General features: G+C 38.7%; 3 protein-coding genes across 8 annotated transcripts in view; 2 read left to right on the forward strand and 1 right to left on the reverse strand.

Moving 5' to 3' along the window:
* The window catches only part of pot1 (protection of telomeres 1 homolog), a 32,843-nt gene extending 30,408 nt beyond the window's left edge, over positions 1–2,435 (forward strand). For 3 of the 5 annotated variants that reach the window (XM_083545995.1, XM_083545998.1, XM_083545996.1), the window contains exons 15-20: positions 663–835; positions 992–1,127; positions 1,271–1,353; positions 1,471–1,565; positions 1,800–1,905; positions 2,111–2,435. In XM_083545995.1, the coding sequence (XP_083402121.1) occupies positions 663–835; positions 992–1,127; positions 1,271–1,353; positions 1,471–1,565; positions 1,800–1,905; positions 2,111–2,220 (703 nt within the window). In that variant the 3' untranslated portion in view covers positions 2,221–2,435. The remainder of the gene's footprint in view (positions 1–662; positions 836–991; positions 1,128–1,270; positions 1,354–1,470; positions 1,566–1,799; positions 1,906–2,110) is intronic. The other 2 variants (XM_083545997.1, XM_083545999.1) reach the window with 1 other exon arrangement.
* Positions 2,436–3,848: 1,413 nt separating this feature from the next.
* gpr37a (G protein-coupled receptor 37a) lies at positions 3,849–9,400 on the forward strand. The gene is made up of 2 exons (XM_083546010.1): positions 3,849–4,984; positions 7,906–9,400. Exons 1-2 carry the CDS (start codon positions 4,097–4,099, stop codon positions 8,752–8,754), a joined length of 1,737 nt encoding a protein of 578 aa, XP_083402136.1. The 5' UTR covers positions 3,849–4,096; the 3' UTR covers positions 8,755–9,400.
* Positions 9,401–23,569: 14,169 nt separating this feature from the next.
* Positions 23,570–25,588, reverse strand: part of spam1 (sperm adhesion molecule 1) — a 6,193-nt gene continuing 4,174 nt past the window's right edge. The window contains exons 2-4 of one of the 2 annotated variants that reach the window (XM_083546598.1): positions 24,795–25,588; positions 24,611–24,700; positions 23,570–23,984 (exon numbers count right to left, since the gene is read on the reverse strand). The exon at positions 24,795–25,588 is cut by the window's right edge and continues 170 nt beyond it. In XM_083546598.1, the coding sequence (XP_083402724.1) occupies positions 23,679–23,984; positions 24,611–24,700; positions 24,795–25,588 (1,190 nt within the window). In that variant the 3' untranslated portion in view covers positions 23,570–23,678. The remainder of the gene's footprint in view (positions 23,985–24,610; positions 24,701–24,794) is intronic. The other variant, XM_083546599.1, reaches the window with a different exon arrangement.

A 25,588-nucleotide genomic window follows, 5' to 3' on the forward strand; every position in this document is an offset into this window, starting at 1 on the left:
TTGTAGCTCTTTCTACAATATAGTTTTGCTCTTCTGGCAAATTCTCTGCATTCTGATATCATTTTCATTGAGACTATTGATTGGTTAAACTCAATTCCCCCACAACATATATACAGTCTCTCGATTGGAATCAATTTTCCTTTAGCATAAGATCTAGTAATCTAGTCATGAAGCGACTGCCTCCTAGAGTGCTAAGTTTCTTTAAATTTTTTTCCTTTTCTGGTGAATTTAAAATGCAACATCATAGTTTTATCTAATAATCGAAATGCTTCCAAATATTTATTCCATTACAGTATCATTTTCTCGTTTCTGTGATGATATACATTTCCATTAACAAGATGTCAATATTGAGTAACTGACAAATTGTGGCCAGCGAAATTATCGGAAATAAAATAACAATTAATAGTACAAATAAAAGTAAAACGCTGCTGTGATTAGAAACAGATATGGAGATACAGCTACGGATGGCCCTGGCTTTAGATTTGTGACCAAGCTGTGCTGGGACACACTGTTCAATAGAAAAAGGCTATTATATCATTACAGTATGCACAGAAAACAGATTTACCATGAGAGCATTCGGTGTAATACATTTTCATGAGAAGTTATCTACGGAAATCCTGCAGCTGTTCTAAGATGATGTGCATAATGTGCCTGTATAATAGAGTGGAGGTCCCCAATGATGAGGTTATAGCTCAGGTATTCCAGGATGCTATGAGATGCAGTCAGCCGTGCAGTGAGCAATGGGCTATCACCTCTACAGTGGACGCTATTAGCATGCACGTGTCCTGTGACATGATCGTGAAGGATACACACACGCAACTGCTGTTTCTCCAGGGTAAGCTGTGCACTGAAAGAAGGTTTTTTTTCAGCATTGATTGGTAATGATTGGAGCAGTTTGATGTGCTATATGGGAAATCTTCTTACATGGCTGATGGGTTGGTGCATATTTTTGTTTTGTTTTGTTTTTTATTTTTTTATGGGTTTCCTGTAGGAGTTACACTGGAAGAAGTGTGTGTGATATCTGATGCTCATAGCAACGTGGTCCCTGTGCGCTCGGATAATGGGAGAATGAGACTGCTGGATTTCTCAGCCCCGTTTCTCTTCTGTAAAGACAAGAGATATTTTGGGTCAGGACTGATTATTAACAATACACAAATGCTCTCAGTCCACTAAGGCTAATCTTTAGCCTATTAAAACTAGTTGTTTTTTTTCTAACTGTATTTACAGAGCATATGCGTGCCTGATTTAGAATTGTGTGTATGTATTTCAGGTGTAAACGCTGCTCCCAGTCCACATTCGTGGAGCCTGATGTTTCTGAAGTGGAGATCTGGGATCAACATAATGTGGCCAAAGGTAAAATGCACTGTAACAGTATTACTGAATAGAGTTCCACAATATTAATACCAGATTGTGTTGTGGTGGTAATGTATATCTCATCTCTTTCTTTTTATCGCCTCATCACTCTTTCAGCTCTTGGCGTGCAGCTGATGCAGTATGCCCTGCTGATGAAATTTGAGCTAGTGGATGAGACAGGCACACTTGAAGCTTTAATTTGGGAGGATGCTGTGAGCAAATTCACTCCGTTAAATTCAAATCTTCATGAAAACAAGAATATTTGTAGTAAAATGCAGCTATTTTCCAGTGTTATATACACTGGTTTGCAATTAACAAAATCAGTGATGTTCACCAATATTATTTGTCTACTCAATTCAACAAGGTTGTTTTTCACATTTTATCCCCCATCCTAAAGGAAGACAGAAAATGTAATCTTTCTTTCCTTCATTCTTTTATTCTCATAGGAGAAATTCTTCCATGTCACGGCTGCTGACACCTCAGCTTGTCAGGATTCGCAGGATAAAGTTCAGACCACCATGGATAAGCTTCATCCACCAGGGAGCAGCATGGGTAAAATCATCACTTGCCATCACTACCATCAAACTATTGCTGGCTCCAAGTAAAGAATCAGTACAAAAATCACGCAGACCCAATAAAATCCATTAGTTATTAGTAAATATAATTTTACCAGTCTGACATGCGGTTTGCATTTTGTTTGAATATCGCGTTACAGCTGTTTAGATCAAGGAGCTCCTTCTGTGCTCTTCTTCCACAGCAGAGCACCCGTGGCTAGACCTCTGCCTCAGCGCCTACACTGTGGAGGAGAATGGCACAACTCAAGTGTGCTACCAGATCACTAACACAGAAGCAAAAGGCAATTTCTAAACTCCCCAGTGAGGCCAGCTTTCCTTTGGAAGAAAAATGCTGTGGAGAAACTACAGTAATGCACCTTTGGATTGAATGCACTTCCGTTAGAAATTTAACAAACAAAAAGTGAGATTAGCCAAATCTTGTATACTCCAAAATAGTGTTTTGTTATTAAATGTGTACATGTACATTTTGTTTACCAATAATAAAGTAATTTATATATTTTTTTGTAATATGGTCTAGCTTTGTTGTTTTACAGTTGTTTTACAGATCTAACATAATTTATAGCCTACTGCACTGATCCAGATCATTATAAAACCTTCATATGAATATACAAGCTACCTTCAGTTTATAAAATTACATTCATGAAAAATTACTTCTCCCTCTTCAACATTCTCTTCTAAACCATATATATAGGCACCGGGCTTTTTGGTGCTAATTTAAAGTAAAAATTGTAAAGTAATTGCATACTGGCAGCATTTAGAAGCAAGTGTTTAACAAAACATTTCTGAGTTGAGTAACCATACAAATCATTTATTTTTAATAGAACTGTAGTATGTGTATTATTAATGTGTAATCAGTATTTAGAATCATGTGGACAGAATTTTAATGTTAACAACCGTTATTAAGAAAAAAAGATTCTGCTTAAGACACTTAAATGTTCAGACACTTATACTTCCATTGCTGTTTTTCTTTTGTGATACTTTACTCATTTTGGTTCTGTTTTTACCCCCGAATTTTTATATATATATATATATATATATATGTGTGTGTGTGTATTATATATACACGTATATATTTTTTTTGGGACAACAGTGAAGGGGTAAAGAGAAGAAAACCTTTGTTTAAGGAAAAAATGACTGTACTGATCAATTATTAAAAAAATAATAATAATACATTTAAAAAACTATTGCCCTCTCTCTTCTATATTTTTTTTCTACCCCAATGGTTTTATCTTTACTGCATTTAAATTTACCACATTTGGTAGATGCCCTAATCCAGAGTGACTTACAGCTGAGCAGTTGAGAATTAAAGGCCGTCCTCAAGGGTCCAGCAGTGGCAGCTTGGTGGTGCCGTGATACAAACTCACGACTTTCCAATCACAATTCCAATTCCAGCATCCTAACCAATGCTACCACTTTCTCCACTTCTTGATTTGCACATTGCCTGACAGCTCAGATTTTTTTTGTGAGAGAAATACGTGTTCAAAGGTGTGCATCTACAGGTCAGAGCAAAAAAAAAAAAAAAAGATGTGGGCTGGTTTTTCTCTCTTACTGATGGAAGAAGGCAGTCAGATATGAAGCTTGCAGAATATTGAATTAAAATAGTTATAAAATATTTTGGGATAATGAGACTGGGATTAAAAAAAACGAAAACATTCTTTGCTCGCATACTGAGGGGCAGCAGCCTGTGCACTGTGCTGGGGTTTTTGCAGATGATAGCATAGATGATCGTTGTGCATTTGATATCCTAAAAAGCACTAATATAAGCTAAAATCTAAATTCATTACCGCATATATGTCGCAATCAAAACAAGAAGTTAATAGGGACTTGGGACTGGGATACACATGGTGCAGTTTTGGGACTGTTGCAGACTGTGACATGCAGTGTTGGTGTAATTCCACAGAGTGGCGCTGTTTTGTAGTGGGGTGTTTGTATCTGGTGGCTGGTGCACTGTAGGAGTAGAGGAGTGAAGAGTAAAACTCCGGTCCACTGCTCCTTCATCAGCAGGCTGAGATCCGCACAGAGCAAAGCAGAAGAGTTGATCATTTCCCTCCACCTCAGTAACTGCATGACCTGTTGCGCCTGGGCTTCAACTCTGTCGCTGTAATCTGGTGGATTTATGGGAGATTGGATGGTCTGTTTTGAGTATGCGTTCTCCGAGTGTTTGAGCCATGGGAATACAATTAATAGGATTATTCTGTCTGCTTGGGTGTTGTGAACTTGCGCCAGTTCTCGCGTCCAGGAGCCCCTTCAGGCTTAGGAATAACAGCAGCACTTTCTCTTCTAATAATGCACTCAGGACCAGCACTGAGAGCACACTGTCTCTTCTGGCTTACAGCAAAGTCTTTTGGAAAGACGGTTTGGCATTAAATGTCTCCAGGACGTTTAAGGGAAAGGTTGTGAATTATGAGTCCCGAACCGGCCATGTGGATGTTCCAGGCGTCAGGATGGACATTAACCGCGGATTACTTGCAAACACAGATGAACCGTCAGGCACGTTTGCTGACAGCAGCCTGTCCTCGATACACACACTTACTGGAAAGCAAATGAAAGCTCCTGGTGTGTATCGGCGACCCAGAAGAGCTCCAAGGACTAATCAAAGTGAAGCAGGATCAATAGTTGAGAAGTTGGAAAGCCCCCCTAATGCATCAGCTCAGAAGCAGTCCACAGAGCTGCCGACACACGTCCCTGCCTCCGCGTACCCTGAGGAGGAAGAGGACTACATGGACATCACTCCACTCGGCCCCATTAACACCCGGCCCAGAGGTCCCGGACTTCCCAACCCGTTTTATCCAGTCACAGGGGAATCATACGCTGCCTATGCGATTATATTAGTGTCTGTAATCGTGTTCACAGTGGGGATAATCGGCAATATCGCAATCATGTGCGCCGTGTGTCATAATTACTACATGCGCAGCGTCTCAAACTCACTGCTTGCCAATTTGGCCCTGTGGGATTTCCTTATCACCTTCTTCTGCTTACCGTTAGTGATATTCCACCAGCTCACCAAGGACTGGCTGCTTGGAGAGGTTTCCTGTAAAATTATCCCCTACTTTGAGGTAAAAAAAAAAAAAAAAAAAAAGGGAAAAGTGCAACATAAAGTGCACTGATAGAACATAGTCTACAGGCTCAAAGTCAAATGATGCCACTGCAAACAAAAGAACAAAAACAACGAGCAGATTTGATGATGCCCACCACAATTTGGTTTAATAAAGTTGCCAGTGTCAACAAACGAATTTTGATATGATGTCTCAGATGGGTTCATGTTCATGAGAAGAACCTCCTTATTTACCATAATATACTTCCCCTACAGTGGGTGAATTTTGGTTAAGCAGGTTAGCGGGTTTTCCGAAATGGCCGGGAGACATAACGTTGCCTTACGACAAGTAATAAGTTGCTTTGTGTATTATTTCTGTAACATGTTATATTTTCATAAAACAGACTAAACTGGACACTGGAACATTCTGGAAACCAATTATTGGTAACTTGTTCAGTCTCAGACACAGGGTTTTGTTTATCATGATGATGATCTGCATTGAGATGTTGCTTACACAAGAATTAAATTATAGACCAACAACTGTAGCATTTGGTTTCAAAGCGAAGTAACAAAATCAGTGGTTAGCGTTTCAAAAAGAAAGACATTTCTAGTCATTCTTTTGTTGTAGGTGTGTTATGATACTTCTGATGAATGTATCATTGTGCATCGCTGACACCAGCAATTTACATTATGTGAATATCCATGGGCTCCGCATCAAAAGACAGTAATATGGATCCTAAAGCAGAAATGGAAAATATGTCTCAAATTGGAATTAAACCATACAGGAACCTGTCTGACTAAAATATCAAGTGTCCAGTGCTGCACGCAAGTGTAACGGAAGCGATACAGAGACATATCCTCAATCTGATGCGAGTATGAGACCTCTGACCAATTTAGCCATTACTGATTCTATACTCTGATGCTTTCAGAAACCAGACAGAAATGCATCATACTTGTTATTTCTGTTTAGAAAGTATTTGTCGGTGGCTGGAACAAGTGAAAAATCAATGAAAATGTGGCTTAGATCATATTGAGCAATAGTCAACGTGTGGGTTCTTCTGAAATGGCTTAATGAAGACATCATGAGTTCTAAGGACGAAAAGATCAATAAGTGTTAATTTAGATAATCTTTTGACTAAGAACCTAATATTGTTCTTGCTGCTTTCTATAAAGTTTAGTTGGCTGATATCAGGGCCTTCGTCTAATTACTGAGAGATTCCTCCCATGCTATTCAGAAGACCTCCAACTTATTGTCTCCCACCAACTGTCTGGAGATTTGTTTGAGTCTGTGTCTGTTCTAGTTTATCTATTAATGAGACACAGGACCTCTGTGAAACAGGAGTTAGATATGGTTTTGCTTATTTGCTATGGAATGAGTTTTTCAGTGATTGTTTGTGTTTAGTTTCACTTCTGCTCCTGTTCACCATTAGATTTGCTTGTCTAACATGAGAGCTTTAAAGTTTAAGCTTCTCTAAAGAACCCACTCAACTATAAACATGGGGGAAAATATTGCTATTGATTGCTAACAGTCATCACTATAAGACATACATGGAATTGCATAAAGCTCATTATTGATGGATTTGCATACGGCTTATGCTTTAATAAGTGATTCGTTTCTAAGAGGTGTAATTCAAGATGAGTTGACGGTGGACTAAACACAAAATCTCTTCATTGCTTAGACAAATTATATATCTGGCTGTGGCACATGCAATTTACATAATGATGCTGCCTTGTTATGTAAAGTAGATAACAATTGTGCTCTGTTGTCATGCTAAAGAGGACTCTAATCAAGTCATTAATTAGAAACGATTAGAGAGGATGCTACATCAGTGCTATAGACAAAATGCAGTGAGCCCTGAAAAATTGGTTCGCATGGCTTTAGATTTTACATGCTGACACCCAAGTAATTAGAGAGCAATCATACTACAGTATATCTTAGTATCCAGCTACCTTGGAGTGTATATCTGTTTTATGGCACCAAAGCACGTGTGTGTTATAAGAAGTCACTCTGTAGGTGACATCAAGCACAATGAAAGTGGAGAGACTTACTTTTGTAGCAGAGGTAACATAAATAAACCAATGTAAGTCATACAGTTAATAAGTAGGTAGTTTTAACCGAGAGCCAAGCCCTAGTTTCTCAGCATTCTCTAGAGTTTTATTTATTGCCATTCCTCAGATGTTTTACAGATGCTGTTTACACTGCAATTTAATTAGAAGTCTTGAATTTTTGATCATACAATGACTGACAGTGAACCTGATTGAAGATGCAGTGGTAAAGCGTTGGCCTAATGATCAGATGGCTGTTTGTTAAAAAGTCATAACCATCTCTAGCTGGAATTTCAGAAGTACAAGCTTTTATAGTTGACCCTGGGTTCCAGGGAGCTCATATACACAAATGAGTGTAGTTCCTATCTCTTCCTAGCACCTGTAACTATCACTGATGTGTCATAAGCAGCAGTTTTAAAAGATGCTGTGGCCATCTTTACATGACTGGAGGACACCTGATCTGTGTGGCAGATGTTATGTCATTGTATGTGAGAGTAAAGCGAGCTAGAAGGCAAGGGATAGAAAATCTTGGTTTACTGGGTTGAAAATACAAATAGTTTTTAAGGAATATGATGATAACAGTGAAATATTTTCAGTGTGCCAAAACACAGAATGGCTGTGTGCTAATATCTGGGTGCTTTTTTCTTCTTTAGTGATAATTGGATTTTGAAAGGGGACATATTGAAGGAAAAAGCCATTATTCTCAAACTTAAGCTTTAGAGATGTGAACTGTATGTACTGGACCTAGAGCATGACTAAGCACAAAAATATGGGTATATAAATTTAACTTAAGTCATCATGACCTAAAGTATGGAAATTATTGATGTTTTGGATATAATTTGATATTAATATGTAGGAATTACACTTGATTAATTAATTAATGTCCTTCCATTGCAGGTGGCTTCCTTGGGTGTAACTACTTTTACCCTTTGTGCTTTGTGTATCGACCGTTTCCGAGCCGCATCTAATGTGCGGATGTACTACGAGACGATCGAGAACTGTGCCTCCACAGCAGCTAAGCTTGCTGTGATCTGGTTGGGGGCTCTATTGCTGGCACTGCCCGAGCTGCTAATCCATCAGCTGGTAACGGAGGAGAGAGAGGTGCCTGCTGAGGAGCTCCCTGAGGTGGCTAATAAGATGCTACCCATTGAGCGCTGTATAATCCGCATCTCCACAACACTCCCCGACTCCCTGTATGTGCTGGGACTTACTTACGACGGAGCTCGTCTATGGTGGCACTTTGGCTGCTACTTCTGCCTGCCCACTGTTTTCACTATTATCAGCTCGGTGGTAACGGCACGAAAGATGCGCCAGGCTGAGAGGATGAGTGTTCGAGGCCAGCGTGAGCAGATCCACCAGGAGAGAAGAATGAACTGCACAGTAGTGGCTCTGGCCATCCTCTATGGGATATGTGTGATCCCAGAGAACATCTACAACGTTGTTTTGACGTACATGGCCGCTGGAATGCCACGTCACACCCTGGACGTCCTACATTTGCTTAGTCAGATTCTGCTGTTTTGCAAGTGCGCAGTGACACCTGTGCTGCTGCTAGCGCTTTGTCAGCCTTTTAGGAGAGCTTTTTTGCACTGCTGCTGCTGCTGCCTAGAGGAATGCGGCCCACCAAAGTTCTCTAATGGGACGAGTGACAACAACGAGAACGAGGTCACTACTGAGCTGGAGCTCTCGCCTTATAGCACAGTGCACAGGGAAGCGGCAAGCTATACACCTGTAAGCACACACTGCTAGGAGACTTGAAGACCTGTGCACATACTGTTCTATACCCCTCCCATAAATACACTCTATACCAAATCACACCCAAACGGATACAACCAATGGCATGTACTACACTATCAGTCATGTCATACTACACACTATAAAGTGCTCAGGCGTACTGGCCAGACCACTGTAACAACTCACCCGGCACATTTCGGGAGATGACTGTCAACAAATAGACTCCATAAAGCAATTTACAGTATTATTACAGGCAGAGTGTATTTCTTAGAGTCTTAGCTGCTCGTTACTGTTTACAAAAAGAAAGAAACATGAGCATTAACTATAGTTTCAATGGAGGTCATAGGGATTATGATTAAGATTTAACTCACTTTTTTGTTTGCACAATTGTGTTATATCTACATGATGAAAGTTTACATCTTTAATTCGTTGCAAACACAACATAGTATTTTTCTAAGACTCACGGATAGTAATGTTAAAATAGCTGGTAGTTAATACATTGGTGGGTAATGGGAAATGATGATGATTCATATGGACCTGTTTAAAGTTACGCCTGGCTGCTTTGCTATGTGCGCATTATGCTTCTTCTGTATTTAGTAGCAGGAACAACTGCAGCAATTCAGCTGACACTGTAAAATAAAGTCTGATATTTTAGTAAAAATATTGTTTTATTAAAAAAAAAAAAGTCTATAGAAAGGAAGTCTGATGACAGATTTATATGAACCTAATAATTTAGTAAAATCCAGGATGTGCTCATTTGATTTATTGATGCACATTATGTATTTGTTTACCAGCTGTTTTCTTTCAAAGTGGTTTCACAACACTGGGAGATTCAGTCTTGATAAAGGCGTTGGTCTTATACATGACATCAGTGCTATACAGTATGAGTGTACACAGAAGCTATTGTCTTAAGCTGGTTGCCAGAGCAACATTAGGCATCCATAATGAAAAGGTCTGTTTGCATCAGTGGCAGCCATGAAGAAAGAGCTTAGCTGTGAGAGGAAAGATGTAGGAAGTGGGGTTTTTTTTGGTGAACTGGACATTTGGAGCTCGGTAATTACAGTCTGCATGGAGGATGTCTGTACCCCAGAGGAGTAAAGCATCTCTGTTGAGCTTACCACACACCCCATTTTTTATTCAAGCTAAAACTGAGAAGATATTTCATTAAGATATTTCATCATATTGTGATTTTGGAACAGACAAATCAAAGATATGCAATGTTTTGGCTTTGGTATAGACAGATGCCAGTCTCTTGTTATATCACATCAAAACCCTCCTGATTTAGTGAACTTAGTAAAATACAAAAAAAATTTTTATATTTTTTAATGCAGTAAGTATTTTCCAAGTTTAAACCTACAAGCAAACCCGGAAGAACGAAAAAATTTGACAGAACATTTCAGTGTTAGGGACAATTCTATTTTTTATTCTATGTTTCTTTTCAGTTACATTTTTATTGAGTCTGTGATCACTGTAGGTCAAATGTACATTTGTTTGCTAAGATATTAGCCTTTCCATACTGACAATACTTTCTTTGGTGGAAAGTAGTCCTAACCCCATACATACACACAAACACACCCAAAGCCCATTTATCAGATATGAGCTTCAGTGAGTTGAGTACTCAAAATGGTTGTCCACCCTCAGTGTGCTGTATAATTTGATATGTGTGACAGAGCGGATTCCATGCTGAGGGGATAGAGGCTGCTTTGTCTCATGTTTCTCTTTGTGGGATTGCTGTTCATTTCTAGGTCACTGGCTGGGGTGAACACTTAAATGAATTAATGAGTTGAAGGGCACTAAGAACTGTCCTCTTTGAGGGGCTCTGCTTACTTTTTTAAACACATGCATTTGTGTTTCTATCATTTTGGGGACTTTTGACTGACAATTATTCATGCAATATTTAATGTTGTGCCTACATTGAAATCTAACGTAAAACTAACCCAAACCTCAAACTCAATAAGCTGAGAGAAAGCTCATTGTTTGCTGTATTTACAGCTAAATTCTTTTGCAAAAAAAAAAAACAATCAGGTTCCTCAGGGAACCAGCAGTATACAGTAGTCTACAAGATCAAAAGTGTCAGATATTCCCTTAGGGGATATTAAGGTCCCCACTAGGGAATAAAAACATGCGCATACGCACACTGAACAGTTCTCCTTCTCGGCTCGTCTGTAAAACACAATGCACTTTGGAAGATGCTGCCAATTTTTCAGTTTCCGTTCTTCAATTAAGACAGAACATACTTGTTTGCATGATTGTGTGTGCTTGGGTTTTTGTTTTTTTTGTTTTGTTTTTAGCAAATGCCTTTTTTATGGACCTTTATTATTCTCATCCCACTCCAGGACAGAACCTTGCACCCACTTTTTCAATATCATCTCTGTCTGTTAACATTCACAGAGAAAATACTATCATTTATGCATATCATCTTGACAGCTTGATCTGAATTCAGACACATTTCGAAGGTCTCATGTTTGATAGTTTTAATTACATAGATAGGGCATAGAGTTTGATTGTCATCTTCTTCTTCCTCTGCATATGTCTGCACAATAGCACTGATAACCTGTCTGACAGCAGGGAGACTGAAAAACCTGTCCAGCTGTGCTTCCTTTTCAGACAGAGCATATCATATTGCACACTGTAACACAGCAAAAGCCACAATGTGTTAGTGTCAGGACTCTAGAAGGTACAGATGGAGTACCAGCTGTAGCAAGCACCTTAGCATTACTAATAACTACAGGGTTTCGACAGAAAACACCACTGCGTTGAGTGCACTTTAAAATAACATGAGCTCCGAAGCTATGACAAAGACAATGCTATCACAGTGAATCTAATAATTGTAAGAAAGACCACTAAGAAAGTAGTAATCGAGGAAATCTCCTCAAAGGCTCTATACTGTATAATCCATGTTTGTCTACCTTTGACAAAGATTCATTAACAATTTGATCAAAGATTCATCTTCATTTAGTGATGAGTCATTTCTGTCAGAAGATCAAGTTTTTATTTACAACCTTTTAATACTGACATTCATGCGCCAATTCGTGTGATTTTTACATTCAATTATTTCACATTTTCCTCTCCTTATACATTCCCTGACACACTTAACTGTGGCATTGAAGAGTCACTGGTTCCATAGTGCACTCAAATCATACGTAGGCTTTAAAAAAGATTCAAAAGCTTTAGTTTTCCCCTCGACTTATTCCCATTTCACTGTTTTAATGAGAAACCTGTTGGACACGGTACTAAAGCAATCAAATCCAAGGTAAGCACTTTTATCAGCATGACTGAGTTTTTGCTGCACAAAGATCACTGTTAAATGGTAAAGCAAGCATTACATTGAGTACACTCTCTAAAGAGAAGGGCAATTTGAAGTTTATGATGCATTACATTTACAGTACATGAACGTTTACAGCATTTAGCAGACATTCTTATCCAGAGTGACGTACAGAAATGCTCTGTAGTCTCTCAAACACATATTCTCATGCTAGTATGGTAGGTCAGGGAAAAGGAATAACTTTAAGCTAAAACTCAATGCTTATGGGAAAACAGGGCCCAGAGCAATTGTTAAAGCATTCACCTGCTGCAGCAAGAGGCATTTCTTTTACAGGCAGTGGGTCTTAAGAATGGAATTGCAAAGAAAACCACAGAACGACTTTTCAACCGATTACTTTTTGCACACCTGATCAGTGAGCGCCACAAAAAGTAGCCTGCACAAGTCATAATAAAAATTCCCAACAACAATGTATGGTACTTTCTTTTTTTGTTTTACCAATGTTTCATTTTAATAAGAGGAGACAATTTTCAGGATTTTATCTATAGAGTAGAAATATGGCCTACAGAACAAAATAAAAATGGAAGGTCTCTCTCATACACACGCACGCACGCGCGCTATTAAAATTTTAGGAAACCTTGCCAGAGGATGCACAGGCAAACTATAATCATGTCAGATCAGCAAAGCACAGTAAGGGTAAGTGCTCTTTATTTAAACACATAATCCCATGGCCCTGAAAGGACACCTGACCTACACTTAAACAAAATAATCATGTCTGAACATCACATTTACAGTATGAACAGGTAAAACCTTGTCTGTAATGGAAATAGAACAAAAATCTTAATTTCCCTCATCACAGTGATAAAGCATGTAATATGTTTACACAGCACATAGGAATATTATAGGAATATGGAAGGAGAATGTGTTGATTTTTTTCTGTTTTAGGTTTGTTGAGGTGAAATTCGATGCTTAGCTGAGCATCAAGAAAACAACCATGGGTCTCAGTGGGAACCATAAACAATCTCTGCATTGTTGTTCTAAGTGCAATTCTGTGTGGGAAAGGATTCTGCTGAAGCTTTGATATGGCTATGCAGTTTTAGTTCATTTTCAGCTGATACAATGACCATATTCTATAGAATATCTGTGTATTATACAACTGTTGTTGGTAAAAGTCACATAAATGTATACATAATGACTCAACAGTATCTTTTTAAACACGATAAAAAATAATTTAGTTAATTTGAAAACTTGGAACTTCTGAGTCCCCCCACCCCAGTATAAAAGAAACTGAATGCGTCAATCTGGTACTTGGGGTCAAGAGGGAACAATCACAGTCCTGTGTGGGCTTTTTTTTATGGCATATGGGAGGGGCCAAGCTGCCAACCAGTGGCCTGTAACTTAGTATTCACAAAGACTCAGGGACACTGAGGACACAGTTCTGTTCTGCCTCACACCCATGAAGGCAATAAAAAGTCAGACAGCCGAAAACTTCACAAATGGATTTTTGCTGAATCTCAAAGTCCAGTCAAAGTCAAATTTTACAGAGACATACTGTGTACCGTGTACAATTTTTTTGATCTTTAAAACTACCAAAATTGTAAGAATGTACTACAACATTTTTGATGTTATCTTTGTTAAAGGCTTCATTTAGCTGAATTATGGCCAGTTTTACTTTCTAATATTTACTTTTGCATTCAAAATGATATCAGACTTCTGATATGTAAAGCCTATTTTGTAATATAGCTGTGGGGATTTGTCCTCATTTAACCACAAAAAACGCATTACCAAGGGAAAGCTCTGATGTCACAGAGAAGGTGTGGTGCAAAATTCCAGTTAATCCAAAAGTGTTGTTGTCAGGGCTCTATACAGGCCACGTGTGTTCTTACACACACACACACCTTGGCAAAGCATACCTTTATGGGCATTGTTATGATAAAAAAAAATCTGGTTAGTGTCCTTTGATTCAGTGGAAGTTAATGTTGTTACATTTGCTGCAAATAAATTCTAGAAAATTGTGTGATTTGTGGCAACAGAAGGATCATATATGGTTGTGATTTTCAGGGGTCCCTATACTAGATGCCTCAAACTCATCTAGATGATGGTTGGTGGCATTCAGTTTTATGGTGAGGCTTCAGCTAAGTTTTTCTAATGGCTTTTCCACAGAGATGAAGGTTTGTCCAGACACCTCTGGGCAGTAGAATGGTGCACATTGATGGTGAGTCAGCTAAAGTTTGTGCAGGTCCTTAGGTCCAAACTGTTGCACATAGCACAATTACCATTTTACCACAATTACCAGCTGAAGAAATACTACATTAAAGACATTTCCAACATGTATATAAGTTCAGTATATTCAATTTATGTAAAGAATGTGAAAATTATTTAATAATTGCTCTAGGTTACATAACAATATATAGTATACATTGTGTACTATGTAACTATAAATAAAATAACGATAGCTATAATAGCTATAGCTAGTGTGGTTGCGTAAAGCCATAAAATACTGTAATTTCTGGCAAACTGCTCTTGTATAAGAGAAATCATTATTGGAAAACCACTGTTTCACACTTAAGGTCACGTTTTTTATTCGTTACATTCGAATATATTGCTGGGGTTTTTCCCTGAAAAGATGACATTTCTTATCTGTGCATCTCGACTCCTTCCTGTGTCTGAACACTCAAAGACCCTGCTCTTTAATGAACGTGCCTAATAAACCTCCAATCTCTCACTCTTTCTATCTCTCTGAATAAACTGACCCTTCTGTAGTAAGTAGACAGCTGCCTCCAATTTGCTCTAATTCAGCATCAGGGTGCTGCGAAGCAGAAGGTAGAGAAGGAGGAGAAGGAGGTGGTGGTGGTGGTCTGTTGAACCACATTCATCTGGGGTAAAATTACTTCTGGGCCTGTTGCTGTGAATCAAATAATTACTGGTCATGCAAAACTAGTGCTAATGAGCTTTCATTCTGGAGCCATGGGCCAACATTGACTCATGCATAATAGACTTTAATTATGCTTGTGGGTAGACAAAAGAAAGGTACAGAAAATGTATTTAACATTATTGTCTCCTCAGCCACTCTATTAGTTAGACTAATGCAAAAATACATATGAAAAATGTAGAACCCAACATGTATTTGCTATATACTGCTCCCTATAAATGCATGATTTGGAATGATAAACAAAATCAAATTTACCCTTTAATAATGTATAATGTCCTGTGGATCAGTGGTTATTGCCAGGAAACAGCAAAATCTCCTCAACCACCCCATGATTAGAAAATTACTGCCATTGCATACGCACTGAAAAGACTCCCACACTGAGCGTGACAATAAGCACAATAAGCTGGGCCGTGGGATTTCGAATGACCAACAAAAGAAATGAAAATGATGGAAACAAGAACTTCCTTGGTAGGGCTGTTTTGGCTTTGGAAATTTCAAGTGATTGAATGTTGCTTAAAAAGCTCCTTTTATACAATGAGAATTTGTTCACCACAGACCTTGAAGAAAATCATGTTTTTTATGATTTTCCCGAGATGAGATTAAATGATATGTTGGGTACAGTATATGGCACTTTTATATTCAGCTGTAACCATGAACATTTCAGAAAGGAAACAGCAAACAACAAATATCCCACGGGACTCAGTGGTGCAAATCAATTTCACACCTCCCATACGGAACAGAAGAACAGGGACCCTCAGACCTTGATGGGTGTACTGTAATAGCTCACAAAAGCATTACAGGTCAAAGAATGGGAAGAGTCTTCTAAAATATGCCATGTGTCCTCCAGAGCTTATGGCTGTTTCTTTGATGGATGTTTCTCATTTTAAGTCAAAATGTATCACAAACACACAAAGAAACACACCTTTGTTGGAAAAATCCACATGCTGTGGGTAGCTGGCTGATAGATGTGAATTTACATTTATGCCATTTGGCAAATGCTTTTATCCAATGTGATTTTTGTAGTCAGAAGTACTTTTTGAACTCTCAATCAATAAATATATTCTCATGCTGGTTCGCTAGGTCAGGGACTAAGAGAACTATCAGTCTATAAACCCTGTTAGGGAGGTAATATAGTAAGAATAAACGGACAGCAAATAAAAAATTAAAAAAATAAAGGGAAAAAAGTAATTTAGTCATAGCTAGGGTGGAGTTTAAAATCTGTATCAATGGATCAGTTCCAAAGAGAACCATAACTGGTGCCTATAGAGGAATAGGCTTTTTAGGGAGCCTCACAGAAAACTTCCCATTTTCATCATAGGACTAAACACTGACTCATTTAGTCATACGTTTAAGAATTTTATAATAGGGATGATTTGGCAGAACTAAGTAAGAAAAACTAGAGAATGTTTTTCCACAGATGCTCTGTATTTGTTTGTATAGCACTTTTTTTTAACAATGAACATTGTCTCAAAGCAGCTTTACACAGATAATGTGGTGAAAAAGAATGAATACTTTATAAGTGTAAGTTTGTCCTTGATGAGCAAGGAGGTTTGACTGCTATACACACTGAGACAAAAACACCATCCAGAGATGCTACTTAACCGGAAAATTTACTTCTAGCTGCATGTGGTCCTAGTACATACGTCTTATCCGAGTTGAGCAGAAGAAAGTTATCAAGCATCCACTGTCTTAAGTCACACTCCTCAACATTTTGAAGCCGATTCCTCTCATCTGGATTTGCTGAAATATACAACTGTGTATCATCAGCATAGCAATGAAAGTGAATACCATGTTTGTATATAATTTCACCCAGAGGCAGCATATATAAAGAGAAAAGCAGTGGGCCTTAAACAGATCTTTGCGGAACACCGAACTTTACATCAGAGAGTGTGGAGAACTCACCATTTACACCATCAACAAACTGATAGCGATCAGTCAAATAAAACCTAAGCCAGGAGAGAGCTGTTCCCTTTATTTCAACAACAGTCTCTAGTCTAGCAAGGAGGATATTATGATTAATGGTGTCAAAAGCTGCACTAAGGTCGAGCAAAACAAGTAAAGAAACAAAACCCTGATCAGAGGCCAATAACAGATAATTTACCACTTTAACCAGCACTGCCTCTGTGCTGTGATGAGGCCAAATCCTGACTGATACATTTAAAAATGTTATTCCTAAGTAGATGTAAGCATTACTACTGTGTACAACTTTTTCTAAAATCTTGGAGATAAAAGGGGAGGTTTGATATTGTTCTCTAGTTAGACAGCTGACAAGGGTCAAGGTCAGGTTTCTTAATTAGGAGGTTGATAACTGCCAGTTTGAAGGATTTAGGTACTGATGCTGATGGAAGAGTTTCTTATCATCACATGCAGTTCACGGTGTTCACTAATGGAGTCATGTGCTTTGTAGTGTGAGTAATGTAATAAACTCTACTAGCCACAGTTTAATGCAGTTTTGGATTTCAACAATCTCAAGAGTCCTGGGAAAAGGTTAATGTAACAACTAATGTAACAACATGAAGATTCTATGGAAAGTTTTTTTTTAATTTTGCCGTTTGTACGATGGTGACGATCACAACCAGATGTTTGTTCAACCAAACCCATGAGTATTAATATAGAATTAGAGCAGGGGTGGCCAACCCGCGGTTTGCGAGCCGCATGCGGCTCTTTGGCTGGTTTCATGCGGCTCCTACGTTCATATCGATTTTTGTGTGTTTGATTTTTAATGTGCGTGTTCACTTTGCTTAAGTTCAATACGGTATTTTTAAGACTTAAATAAACTTGCCCCTACTGGGAAACTTTGCGGTATATCAGACCTTGGCATGAGGCCAATCAAAAATTACAGGGACGCACCAAGAATTTTTGAAATACCTAAATCACCGAAACAACACGGCAGAAACACAATTGTAATGACGCAATAAAAAAGCGCAGCAGCACACGGTTATCTGGATAAGAGCAACATGTCTGCGGTGTGTGGATAGCGTTTTGCAAAACATGCAATGCTGAAATTTCAAGAGGGGGTGTATCTGCAAAGAGTTTCTCCAAGTCGGGTTTAATTTATCACCTGAAATACAAACATCAAACATACAAACGCGGCGCAGAAAAGTAAAGTCAATCCGAGCATGCGCACTCCGTCTGTAGAGGACGTTTTTGAAAAGGCAGGAAAGTTTTCCAGTGATGGTGCCAAGGCAAAAGGCATAACACAAAAAATTATGGATTTCATTGAATTTTGAATTGAATTTTCATTTCGGTGCATCCCTAAAATATTATCGTTGGTGTGGCCCCCTGACACAATTCAGGTTTCTCATGTGGCCCCTTGTAAAAATTAATTGCCCACCCCTGCGGTATATTCATCTCACGCACATGCGCATTTGACGAAAATACCGTATTAAACTCAAGCGAAGTGAACACGCACATAAAAAAACCCCCACAAACAAAGTCCTTGTTTTCTACCCTGAAACACGTGAAATCAAAGCATCGATCTGTTCTGACTGACACACATGTGAAAGAATTGCTTCGAGTGGCAACAACGGAATACGAAGCGGATTTGAAGGGGATTGTTTAAGGCAAGGAATGCCAAAAGTCCCACTAAGTAACATGCATAGTAAAAGAACAACGCTATTGTAAATTATTATATTTTTGTTTGTGGACTTGGTTAAACAGAGTTTGTGTGTGTGTGAGACAGTGCACACAATGTTCATTGTTGAAAATGACTGGCCTGTGATCTTAGAACTGTAGGAGTCAATTTCTGTCATTTTGTTGGTGTGTGACATTTACAATAAATCTGGCTGAGCAGAGGTGTGTGTGTGTGTGTGTGTGTGTGTGTGTGTGTGTGTGTGTGTGTGTGTGTGTGTGTGTGTGTGTGTGTGTGTGTAAGAGGAAGGGATGGGTGATGTTCATGTGTGCCCATGTATAGGATGTGGCTCTTTGCAGTTTTACAGAATTTAAGAGTTTAAGGTGAACGATGTGTATTTATCCCTGATGAACAGCCATGGCGACTGTGGCAAGAAAAAAAACTCCCTTAGATGTTATGAAAACGAAAACTTGAGAGGAACCAGATTCAAAAGGGAAACCCATCCTCATTTGGGTGACATCAAGAGTGTGATTATAGTCTTTAAACAATACAGAACACTGGAGAGTGAGAACTCACATGAGCACTGGAATGTAAGATTATGAGTAATGTCCTTTCTACAGTCTTATACAGTCATTTGAGGTTATGAAACCAGGAGCTACTGAGCAACTTATAAAATAGCTCAACATTTGAGGTCATCACAGATCCAACACCAGCTTCTCCATGCCAGAGCCTTTAAACACTCAATATGGTCCAATGTCCAAACTCCACATAAAGTAAAATTCCAAATGGTACTGATACGTCTCTCGATGGTTTGGGATGTTTGCGAGTTTGGCATCTACTTTTTTAAAGGTCCATAATCTTCATGAGGTGGGACACAACTGGAGCTGGCGCAACCTCAGGATGCCTCGGGATGGGTAGAGAAAAAGAAGCAGTGGAGAGGAATTAGCGTAGCTGCTGTTCATGATATTAACAGCACAAGTTGATAATGTGCATTTGATCAGATGTACTGGAGCACAAGGTTATTATATGTGATGTGTGTTATGTGTAGAACTCACTAAAAATATACGTTTTTAATCTGCATTTAAAATGGGAGAGTGTATCTGAGCCACAAACACCGTCAGGAAGACTGTTCCAAAGTTTAGGAGCTACATGTGAAAATGCTCTACCACCTTTAGTGGACTTTTTGAGGAACTACTAGAAGTCCCAAGTTTTGAGATCTCAGGGAGCGTGACTGATTGTAAAGTGTTAGAAGACTGGATAGATACATGGAAGCTAAACCATTTAGTGTTTTGTAAGTAAGTAGCAGTAGTTTGTAGTCGATTGGAAACTTAACGGGTAGCCAGTGAAGGGATAAGATTGGGGTTATATGATCATATTTTCTTAACCTTGTGAGAACTCTGGCTGCTGCATTCTGGATAAACTGTAGCTTGTTAATTAATGATGCAGGACATCCACCTAGTAATGCATTACAATAGTCCAGTCTGAAGGTCATGAATGCGTGAATAAGCTTCTCCGCATCAGATATAGACATGTTTCTTATCTTAGCAATATTTATAAGGTGGAAGTAGTCTGTTTTTGTAATATGGTTTATTATGGTTTTTAAAAGACAAGTTGCTGTCTAAAATAACTCCCATTTTTACTGTTGAACTAGTAGTTACAGATTATCCGTCTAAATGCAGGTTAAAATGCTGGAGTTTCTGTTTACTGGTTTTTGGGCTGATGAGCAAAATCTCTGTCTTATCAGAATTTAATAATAGAAAGTTATGAGTCATTCAATCTTTTGATTTAAAAAAAAAAAAAAAAAAAAAAAAAAAAAAACCTGATTCACCCAGATTTGCAACCAAACCAGCTTTATTGTACTTGATTCGAACAATTTTATTCACATATACGCTATAGCACAATGACGCTTTTTTTCTGCATTTAACAGTTTGTTAGGAAGTTAAGGTCAGTGTGCAAGCTTAGCTATGATATAGCACCATTGGAGCAGAAAGGGTTAAAGGTCTTGCTCAAGGGCCCAACAGAAGCAGCTAGGCAGTGCTAGGGCATAGACTCCTGACCTTCTGAGCCCAGAGCCATAACCATTGATCCACCACTACCCTGTATGAGCGGTCTTCTAGCATGGTGTAAACAAGATGGTTTTTCTAGGTGACAATAATTTGACTTTTCTAATCAAACTGAAATCCAGTCATCAATACATTTAATTTAAGGCTTCATTAATCCAACTTTCATATATTTAAGAGCTGACCTTTCTGGGACCAAGATGTAATGTGATATTTTGCCTCACACCTGGGATTTCAAAAGGTTGCACATAGAATTTCTGGAGCACTTCTTCTTCTGGAGGTATGTACTAGTGAAACCAGTGACAGATTAATGGGCAATTTTTGAAAAAATTGAGCACCGTTGTACCATCTAGATTGTGTTTTATACACTGTAATAGGCTGCCTTTTCACTAGCAAAAGCTGTCTTATGCGTGTCAAGAGGCACTTGTGCTATGCTGCTGTAGTGTAGACTAGCCCAGACCAGAACTAGAGCATTATGCCTGTCACAGACAGTCACTGGGCAGTCTTTTGTTCAGACTCATGCTAATGTGGCATTTTTTTTGCCCCCTAAACTGTAGATTAGAACCCAGATTAGTGTACCATGTTCTAAAGCAATGATATGAACTGGACATTAAATCCCAACTACAAGGTAGCATTTTCTATCATATGCATATTGCTTTTTGTTGGAACAAACATTATAACAAATTATGATTATGGAGAATGAAAAGAAACCAATCTTCAGCAAGACACTTTGGTGCCACCTACAGTCAGAAAAAGGTCATACAACTATTAAACCCAATCACTTCAGCTACCCTGTTCTTAAAAATATTTACACACGAGTCAAGTTAAAAAAAAAACAGAATCGATTGTGCAAATGTTCTTCATTATGCCAGTCATTAAGTGATTCTGCTGAGCAAAAACTCCTGACTGTTTATTTCACCAACAGACTTTGATGCTGCTGAATGTACAGTATACATTTACTGCCTATTGCCTTATTCAGCATCCACTGTAACAGTAGTTACAAATAGTTATAAATACCAACTTGTAGTTAATTAGTATTAGTGGCATAATTATACAATACAGTGCACAACAATCAACTAATGCTCATTCTCAAACACAATTTGTGTGTCAGTATATATATATATATATATATATATATATACACACATACATATACACACACACACACACACACACACACACACACAGTGAGGAAAATAAGTATTTGAACACCCTGCTATTTTGCAAGTTCTCCCACTTAGAAATCATTGAGGGGTCTGAAATTGTCATCGTAGGTGCATGTCCACTGTGAGAGACATAATCTAAAAAAAAAGATTCAGAAATCACAATATATGATTTTTAAACTATTTATTTGTATAATACAGCTGCAAATAAGAATTTTAACACCTGTCTATCAGCTAGAATTCTGACCCTCAAAGATCTGTTAGTCTGCCTTTAAAATGTCCACCTCCACTACATTTATTATCCTAAATTAGATGAACCTGTTTGAGGTCATTAGCTGCATAAAGACACCTGTCCACCTCATACAATCAGTAAGAATCCAACTACTAACATGGCCAAGACCAAAGAGCTGTCCAAAGACACTAGAGACAAAATTGTACACGTCCACAAGGCTGGAAAGGGCTACGGGGAAATTGCCAATCAGCTTGGTGAAAAAAGGTCCACTGTTGGAGCAATCATTAGAAAATGGAAGAAGCTAAACATGACTGTCAATCTCCCTCGGACTGGGGCTCCATGCAAGATCTCACCTCGTGGGGTCTCAATGATCCTAAGGAAGGTGAGAAATCAGCCCAGAACTACAGGGGAGGAGCTGGTCAATGACCTGAAAAGAGCTGGGACCACCGTTTCCAAGGTTACTGTTGGTAATACACTAAGAAGTCATGGTTTGAAATCAGAAGGTTCCCCTGCTTAAACCAGCACATGTCCAGGCACGTCTTAAGTTTGCCAATGACCATTTGGATGATCCAGAGGAGTCATGGGAGAAAGTCATGTGGTCAAAGGAGACCAAAATAGAACTTTTGGGTCATAATTCCACTTGTTTGGAGGAAGAAAAATGATGAGTACCATCCCAAGAACACCATCCCTACTGTGAAGCATGGGGGTGGTAGCATCATGCTTTGGGGGTGTTTTTCTGCACATGGGACAGGGTGACTGCACTGTATTAAGGAGAGGATGACCGGGGCCCTGTATTGCGAGATTTTGGGGCACAACCTCCTTCCCTCAGTTAGAGCATTGAAGATGGGTCGAGGCTGGGTCTTCCAACATGACAATGACCCGAAGCACACAGCCAGGATAACCAAGGAGTGGCTCTGTAAGAAGCATATCAAGGTTCTGGCGTGGCCTAGCCAGTCTCCAGACCTAAACCCAATAGAGAATCTTTGGAGGGAGCTCAAACTCTGTGTTTCTCAGCGACAGGCCAGAAACCTGACTGATCTAGAGAAGATCTGTGTGGAGGAGTGGGCCAAAATCCCTCCTGCAGTGTGTGCAAACCTGGTGAAAAACTACAGGAAACGTTTGACCTCTGTAATTGCAAACAAAGGCTCCTGTACCAAATATTAACATTGACTTTCTCAGGTGTTCAAATACTTATTTGCAGCTGTATCAAACAAATAAATAGTTAAAAAATCATATATTGTGTTTTCTGGATTTTTTTTTTTAGATTATGTCTCTCACAGTGGACATGCACCTACGATGACAATTTCAGACCCCTCCATGATTTCTAAGTGGGAGAACTTGCAAAATAGCAGGGTGTTCAAATACTTATTTTCCTCACTGTGTGTGTGTGTGTGTGTGTGTAATATAAATATATATATATATATATATATTAGTCTTGGATCATTTTTGCCACTGTATCTTCGATCAACTTTATTTAATAATAAATATCAATATTAACAATAGTTCACAATGTTGTCCTGAATAAAGTGAGCAAAAAAAAAAAAATGCTTCATTATTTGTGTTTTATTGACAACTGTTAACATTCCAAAAGTAAAAGACAAATAGGAGAGTGAGTTTCAGAGGGTTTACTTGTTGAAGCAAAACAGCACAAAGAAATAAGAAACCTGTGTGAAAATACATAAATACCAGCAGAAATTATCTATCATCATAATTACATTCCTATATGTTACCAAACTGAGCCCTGCATTTACTGTCCTCATAGCACTGACAGGTGAACGTGTAAGCCCAGGCACGGAGGTCAGTGATGGAAGGCTTCCCATAGACTTTAAACATCCCATCAATCTTCTGTATTTTAAAGTTGGTTATGTTCAGGTGAAGGTAGTCGTCCGAATCATAGTTTTTACGGACACAGCGTCCTTTACCTTGACAAAGCAGGTCACTGCACAGTTCGGCTGCAGTCGTAACATTGACGACATACTTATTTAGCGTGTTTGACAAGTATGCAGAAAGAGATTTGCATGATTCCTAGAAAGAAAGTTTGGATTACATGCAATGTATCATTCATCATGAACCTGAGGCTTTATAAAGATGACTCACCAGATGCAACAACATTATGAATAATTCATAAAAATATATATATATATATTTTAAATGTTACTTTTTTTTTTCTTTTTTTTTTTTTTAAGAATGAACTTATTTTAAAAAGATCCAAATAAATATGCAAAGCCAAGATGCTCCTGCAATGTGCGTTTTGGTTTTGTTCCCCCTGCACCTACAGAGCTGTCGCAACCTCATTAAGAACAGAGAATTTATTAATTGCTGTATCTGAGAGTGGAGTCAGATTTTAAAAGACAAATTAGATAAAGAAAAACTTAAATGTGCAGTTATATGGTTCTGTAAAGATTAGGATTTCTTTATAGCGGCAGTATATTGTGGGTAAGTGTGCGAAATTTAATCTTATAGACTGAACACAATGAACTATGTGAATAGGGAATAAAGCCTTAAAGTATTAATACAATAAAGTGAACCACTCCAACAGCAGACCTTTATAACGTGATACACAGCAGTCACCTATCCTTCATCATGCTCGAGTGTTTGCAAACCAACTGGAATTACCTAATGTTATGCTTTATAAAAAATAAAAATATTACCTTGTCATTAAAATAATAGCTAGAGCCCCAGAGCACACATCCAGCGGCTCCCAGCGCTGCACTCTCACCAATACTCCGAATCAGGTCAACCTGCACAGAACAAACCAATTAGCCAGAAATATAAACCACACATTATGCTTCAAAGTAGAATTTATTATGCATGCTGTTTACACTCAATACTTACCTCATCTTTGTACAGGCCATTTTGATCCCGCAAAAGCAGTTGTAGATACAAATAAATGGGAGCAGAGTAGGGGCGTTGTGACAAATGTGCAACTCTCATTGCTTCTAGCACCTTGTGTCGGACAAACAGAGCTGCTTTCTGGGTTTTACTTACAGAAACTGGCATGTATGCTGATGGAAAAAATGCAGTGCTTCTCTCCCATAGCCACTGAAGTTTGTCATTCAATACATTGGCACTTTTTGGACATTTTCCAGTATAGTTTGGGTTTAAAAAATCATAGTTGTAGCAGTCAGGAAACAAATAAAAGCCCCAGAGAAAATTTGGCCTTTGTGAAAGTCCTAACTTTAACGTTTCTTCCATGAATCTTCTGGCAGCTTTCTCAAAATCCTCCCTGGCTCTTAACGTAGCTTCTTTGCTTGAAAGAAAGGGATTCTCCTGCAGGGTGTAGTTTATGGACAGTGCCTTATAGATCTCTCTTAAATCTGCATTTCGGTCAAACAAGGGAAACCACTCCTCCCAGTCGAGGACAGCCAGGCCAGGTACGGAGGATGGAATGTAATAGTCAAACTCTTTCTGGGCTTTTTGAAGACTGGCGTTTAGGTTTCCCTTCTGTGGAATGCCACCATTGTACTGTGTGAAATTGTAGAGGTCAGTGTAAGGAAAAATCCCCAATCTGTTATAATACATGAGGGTCAGCACTTGGTTAGGCACACGTTGAGGTGTGGTAATAGCATAAAACACATCCAAGTCCAGAGGGACCTGCAGTTGATTGCATCTGTAGATCGGAGCATTCC

This window comes from Silurus aristotelis, assembly GCF_946808225.1.
Source record: "Silurus aristotelis genome assembly, chromosome: 7".
NCBI classification, from domain to species: domain Eukaryota; kingdom Metazoa; phylum Chordata; class Actinopteri; order Siluriformes; family Siluridae; genus Silurus; species Silurus aristotelis.

Excerpts from the sequence above, each read along its gene's own strand:
- gpr37a (XM_083546010.1), top strand. The coding sequence starts at position 4,097 with ATGGGAATACAATTAATAGGATTATTCTGTCTGCTTGGGTGTTGTGAA. Across the intron at positions 4,985-7,905 it reads AAATTATCCCCTACTTTGAG|GTGGCTTCCTTGGGTGTAAC; the intron begins GTAAAAAAAAAA and ends CTTCCATTGCAG.